This window comes from Topomyia yanbarensis, chromosome 3, assembly GCF_030247195.1.
Source record: "Topomyia yanbarensis strain Yona2022 chromosome 3, ASM3024719v1, whole genome shotgun sequence".
In the NCBI taxonomy this organism is placed as follows: Eukaryota; Metazoa; Arthropoda; class Insecta; order Diptera; family Culicidae; genus Topomyia; species Topomyia yanbarensis.
The window spans coordinates 229,932,946-229,938,565 of NC_080672.1; the positions used below are offsets into that span (position 1 = coordinate 229,932,946).

Here is a 5,620-nt window from a genome sequence, read left to right on the forward strand (position 1 = left end):
TATGGCCAATTGAACGTCGATTTTGGTGTATCGAAGAGGGCTTGGTAGTTTGAAGGTTAAAAGTATTTTATGTAGTCTGTACGCGAGTGTCCTTTTATTTATTCGACAAGGCTTCTGACCTGCCCCGCGCACAGGGCTACAACAGTGGCGACGAGTATATTAGCGAATAATTGGTGAAATTTCGATTCACGAAGAGTAACCTCAAAATTCCGTCACCTCCGCGTAAAAACGGAGAAGAAGCATGGAGAATGGTCAAATTCCACATGATAATGACCGGGAGCAAGTCCCACCAGCAGAAGATCCGCTCATCGTGTAATTCATGCACCTGATGCAGCAACAGCAGCTTCAGCACCACCAGCTAATTGCACAGTTTCTCCAGCAGCAGCAGCAACACGACGAGCAGCAGCAAGCATTTTTCCGGAGTGCAGTTTCATCTATCCACATACAAGTCCCACCGAACCCAGAGCAAATTCTTGACTCTTTGGCAGGCAACGTGAAGGAATTTCGCTACGACGCTGACAATAGCGTCACGTTTGCGGCTTGGTACAGCAGGTATGAAGATTTATTCGAGAAAGATGCCGCTCGTTTGGACGACGAAGCGAAAGTCAGGTTACTGTTGCGAAAGCTGGGCGCAGTTGAACATGAAAGGTATGTTTCTTTTATTCTACCGAAACTTCCGAAAGAACACACCTTTGCCCAATCAGTAGCGAAGCTGAAAAATTTATTTGGGTCGAAAGAGTCGGTAATAAGCAGGCGGTATAGAACGTTGCAAATCGCCAAGCACCCGACTGAAGACCATATTGCTTTCGCATGTCGTGTTAATAAAGCCTGCGTTGAGTTTGAGCTGGGAAAGCTATCGGAAGAGCAGTTTAAATGCTTGACCTACGTTTGTCGACTGAAAGCAGAAAGCGATGCTGAAACCCGTACGCGGCTTCTTTGCAGGATTGAGGAAAACAATGGCGTCCCGTTGGAGCAACTAGCGGAAGAATGCCAGCGTCTTCTTAACCTCAAACTTGACAACGCTATGATCGAGTCAGCCACAAGTTTCGGTCAAGTGAATGTCATTAAGCAGCGATCTTCTGATAAACGATTCAACAAACGGGATCAGCCATCTTCGAAGCCTGCTGCAAACGACATGAGAAAAAAACCTGGTACACCGTGTTGGTTTTGCGGTGCATTTCACTACGTACGGGACTGTCTCTTCAAAAACCACAAATGCTCAGAATGTAAGCAGTTTGGACACTGCAACAGTTCAAAAAAGTCACAATGTTCATCGAGAAAAAGTAAGCATTCGGTGGTAAGCAAAATGGTCGTCGTTAATGTGTGCAACGTGCAGAAGCGAAGGAGATTCGTTTCCGTTACCCTTGATGGAACACAGGTTCGTCTTCAGTTGGACACGGCTTCCGATATTACCGTCATCAGCCAGCAGATCTGGAAGAAAATTGGCAGCCCAAGGTTGTCACCAGCAACAGTGAAAGTCAAGGCAGCATCTGGAAACATTTTGCCACTTGATGATGAATTTAACTGTGACATCACTATCGGCGAAAACACACGCACGCAGATAATTCGTGTCACCGAGAAACCACTACAACTGCTTGGATCTGATGTAGTCGATAGTTTCAATTTGTGGTCCATACCAATGGATACCTTTTGCTGCCAAGTTACTAGTACCCCGTCCACCAGTGCAATTCTCAAAGCTACTTACCCAAAAGTGTTCAGCGAAAAGCTCGGGTTGTGCAACTGGACCAAAATTAAATTTGAGGTAAAAGAACAGTGCAAGCCTGTTTTTGTGCCAAGCGTCCGGTGGCGTATGCAATGTACAGCGCAGTCGACCAGGAATTGGACAGGTTGAAAAAACTCAATATCATCACACCGGTCGATTATTCAGAATGGACAGCGCCGATCGTCGTAGTGCGCAAAGCAAATGGCAACATCCGAATTTGCGGAGACTATTCAACAGGTCTAAACTCCGCTTTGCAGCTTCATCAGTATCCACTGCCACTCCCGGAAGACATCTTTGCCAAGCTGGCTAACTGCAAAATATTCAGCCAGATTGATCTTTCGGGCGCTTTTCTACAGGTGGAAATCGACGAACAGTACCGTCATTTGCTGACAATTAACACAGATAGTAGCCGCAGATACCGTTAATATATTACCTCTCAGTTTCAGAGTCGTAGCACAGAGTACCCAAGCTGATCCACTGCTTCGCAAAGTCTTCCGGTACATACAAGACGGTTGACCTTCATCAAAAGCCGTCGATCCTGAGCTTAAGCGATTTCACTCCAGGCAGGAGTCACTTACTGGGATCGATGGGTGTATTCTGTTTACTGAACGACACGTCATTCCATCGTAATATCGAAAACGATGCTTGGACCAGCTTCATCGTGGACATCCGGGCATGCAGCGGATGAAAGCAATCGCCAGAAGCTACATTGGTTACATGTCAGCATTGCGCATCCGTTTCCAGGTCCCCTCCTTGCGCTGCTCCTGTACCGTGGCCGAAAACATCCGGCCCATGGCAGCGTGTTCACGTAGATTTTGCCGGTCCCATCGAAGGCGAATATTACCTCATCGCAGTGGATTCGTACTCCAAGTGGCCGGAGATTGTGCAAACCAGAAGAATCACCTGTACGGCTACAATCAGCATCCTGTGTGGCCTTTTTGCTTGACTTGGTATGCCAGTGAGTCTAGTGCCCGACAACGGTACCCAATTTACGAGCGCGGAATTTGCTGAGTTTTGCGCAATCAACGGTATCGAGCACATCACGACACCCCCCTTTCATCCACAATCCAACGGCCAAGCTGAGCGTTTTGTAGACACTTTCAAAAGGGCCGTCAAGAAAATCCGAGAGGGTAGAGGATCAATTACTGATGCGTTGGGTACCTTCTTGCTCGCTTATAGAAGCACACCTAACCGTTCGGCTCCTGAAGGCAAATCTCCATCTGAACTTTTGTTCGGTCGCAAGATCCGAACCTGTCTCGAACTACTTCGGCTGCCCCCTGCGACTGAACCGAAGCCAATCGAGAAGCACCACAGCCAGTTGAGATTTTTCAGTCGGAATGATCCAGTATTTGTCAAAATATATGCAAGAAACAGTTGGAAATGGTCTCCAGGTGTGATCGTCGAAATAATTGGTGACGCGATGTATAACATCTGGGTGGCGGACCGTCGAATGCTACGTTTGCATATTAATTAACTCCGTAGTCGAACTGTAACCGGATCAACCACCAACACAGTAGGACAGCAAACCAGATATGCTCAGTTACCTTTGGATATTCTGTTCGACGTGTGGAAGCTGTCGAACTTACCAACTGATACAACATCGCAGTCATCGTCGACGCTGCAGCCAACCACCGTGCATCGTCGACACCTCGTTGTGATCAGCCGCCTCAATCAGTGGTTAGTCCATCACTTTCTCCACTGTCTTCGTCATCACATGCAACATCTTCCGAATTTGAGTCAGCAGTTGAAGTAGATCCGGTGGCAGCACTACCACGCCGATCTTTGAGATTTCTAAGAGCGCCGCAGTGGTTCGACCCGTACCACCTTTATTAAGAGGGGAGATGTTGGAGACAACTAAACTGGAGCGATGGCAACTCTGCCCTGCCATCCGCCACTTTCTGCGCTAGGGTCTCTAGTGACAGTCTTGCTGTCACTCCGAGATGCCGCCATAAGCGGTAACCACTTTTAAACCAATCAGTCGTAAGTCAGTCATCAGTCAGTCCGTTGAGCACATGCTCTTTATTTTAACTATCGTTATAAAAAAGTATTTTATGTTATCTGTACGCGAGTATCCTTTTATTTATTCAACAAGGCTCCCGACCTGCTTCGTCAATCAATTGTAGACTACATTATACAAATATTAATTGCTTATATATAATACTGTATACTATTCCTATGATGCCGCAAAGAGTTGAAAAACTGTTTTAAACTTGTTCGGGGCATGGTAAGGTCAATACTTTCACAATGCTCGTTATACACAGCCATAATCTGTTTTAATGGTCCGAATTTAGCATAATCTGTACGGTGATGACCTATCGCGAACAAATTCCTGTTTCGTAATTGACGAGTGGATCATATAAATTTAATTTTAACAATATGTAAGATGAGTCAATACGCTGCATGGCGATATCGTTTAGAAACGAGATCATAGCATAGTCCCGACGTTCTTTCAATGTTTGAATATCTATCAACATACAACGTACTTCATAAGATGGAAGAGGGAATGCTGTCCATCTTAACTTTCGTAGTGCATATAATATGCTTTTGGATTGATTCAATTCTCACTTCGTGTTTTTTATGAATGGTGACCAAACAATACTACAATATTCTAAAATAGACCGAACATATGCTATGCAAAGAGTTTTAATTGTGTAAGAATCTTGAAAGCGATATCCGAAGCGTTTTATAAAATTAAGCATATTACTAGCTCTATGAACAATTGTGTTGTAATGTTCCACAAATTTTAACTTTTTATCTAAGATAACTCCTAAATCTCTTATTTTATCGCATTTCTGAACGGTTTGATTACCTAATGTAATTGAAACGAAGGCCGCGATTTGTTTTCTGCTAAAAGTCATGAAATTACATTTTTTAACGTTTAATTCCGGTAAACATTTACAACACCATGTATAAAAGATTTATGTTTCATTGTGAAAAACATTATAGTCATTATTATTTCTAATTTCTAAAAATAGCTTCATATCATCCGCATATATGGTAATTTTAATGTTTTGTAAAATAAGAGAGATGTCGTTGACATATAAAATGAAAAGAACCTTGAGGAACCCCCGAAGTAACTTTAATTATATCAGATTTCATCTCATAGAATTTTACTATTTGCTGGCGATCTGTTTAATACGACTTAATCCAATCGAGGAGTCTCATCCCGATTCCCAATTTTTCAAGTTTGAAAATTAACATTGGAATATCCAGTTTATCGAAAGCTTTGCTGAAGTCAGTGTAAAGAGCTTCTATATAATTTCCTTTATCCACGGCATTTAACGAGTAATCAACAAATTCTAAAAGGTTTCTACTAGTTGAACGGCCTTTAAAAACCCATGTTGTCAATTTGTTATTTTATATTTGACTTGATTGAAAATGTTTTTATTTATGATGGATTCCAAAAGTTTGGGAAAGCAAGACAGAATGGCAATTCCATGATAATTGCGAATATCAGATTTTTTACCAGATTTATAAATAGGTAATAAAAAGATTTTTTTCCAATCTTTTGGGAAAATACCAGATTCTAGTGACTTATTGAACAACCAGAATAAAGGTGACGTGAGCTCAGTAGCTAAATTCTTTATGAAAGCAGGTGGAATTCCATCAGGTCCTGAGGCTTTAGTGGCATCTAGATCATTGAGACCAGACAAGACATCTTGAACATTAATGTGACTGACACCAACATCCCTTGAATGATCAGGAAAATAAGAAAAATATTCAAAGTCACGATCATTGTCTGAATAGTTAGAATAAGTTTCTTGAAAAAATGTTGCGAAGAGATTACAAATATCTTTTGAAGTTTCACCCTCTTTCCCATCTAAAACATTTTTGATGGGAAGTTGAAAAAAGTTTTTTGGGCATGACTTGATCTCATTTTCAGTTTTTGCATTATAT

General features: G+C 42.4%; 1 protein-coding gene across 1 annotated transcript; it reads left to right on the forward strand.

The window, feature by feature from the left end:
- Positions 1–319: 319 nt before the first annotated feature.
- Positions 320–2,148, forward strand: LOC131687745 (uncharacterized protein K02A2.6-like). The gene is made up of 2 exons (XM_058971837.1): positions 320–1,762; positions 1,981–2,148. The coding sequence occupies exons 1-2, from the start codon at positions 320–322 to the stop codon at positions 2,146–2,148; spliced, it is 1,611 nt and encodes a 536-aa protein (XP_058827820.1).
- Positions 2,149–5,620: the final 3,472 nt, after the last annotated feature.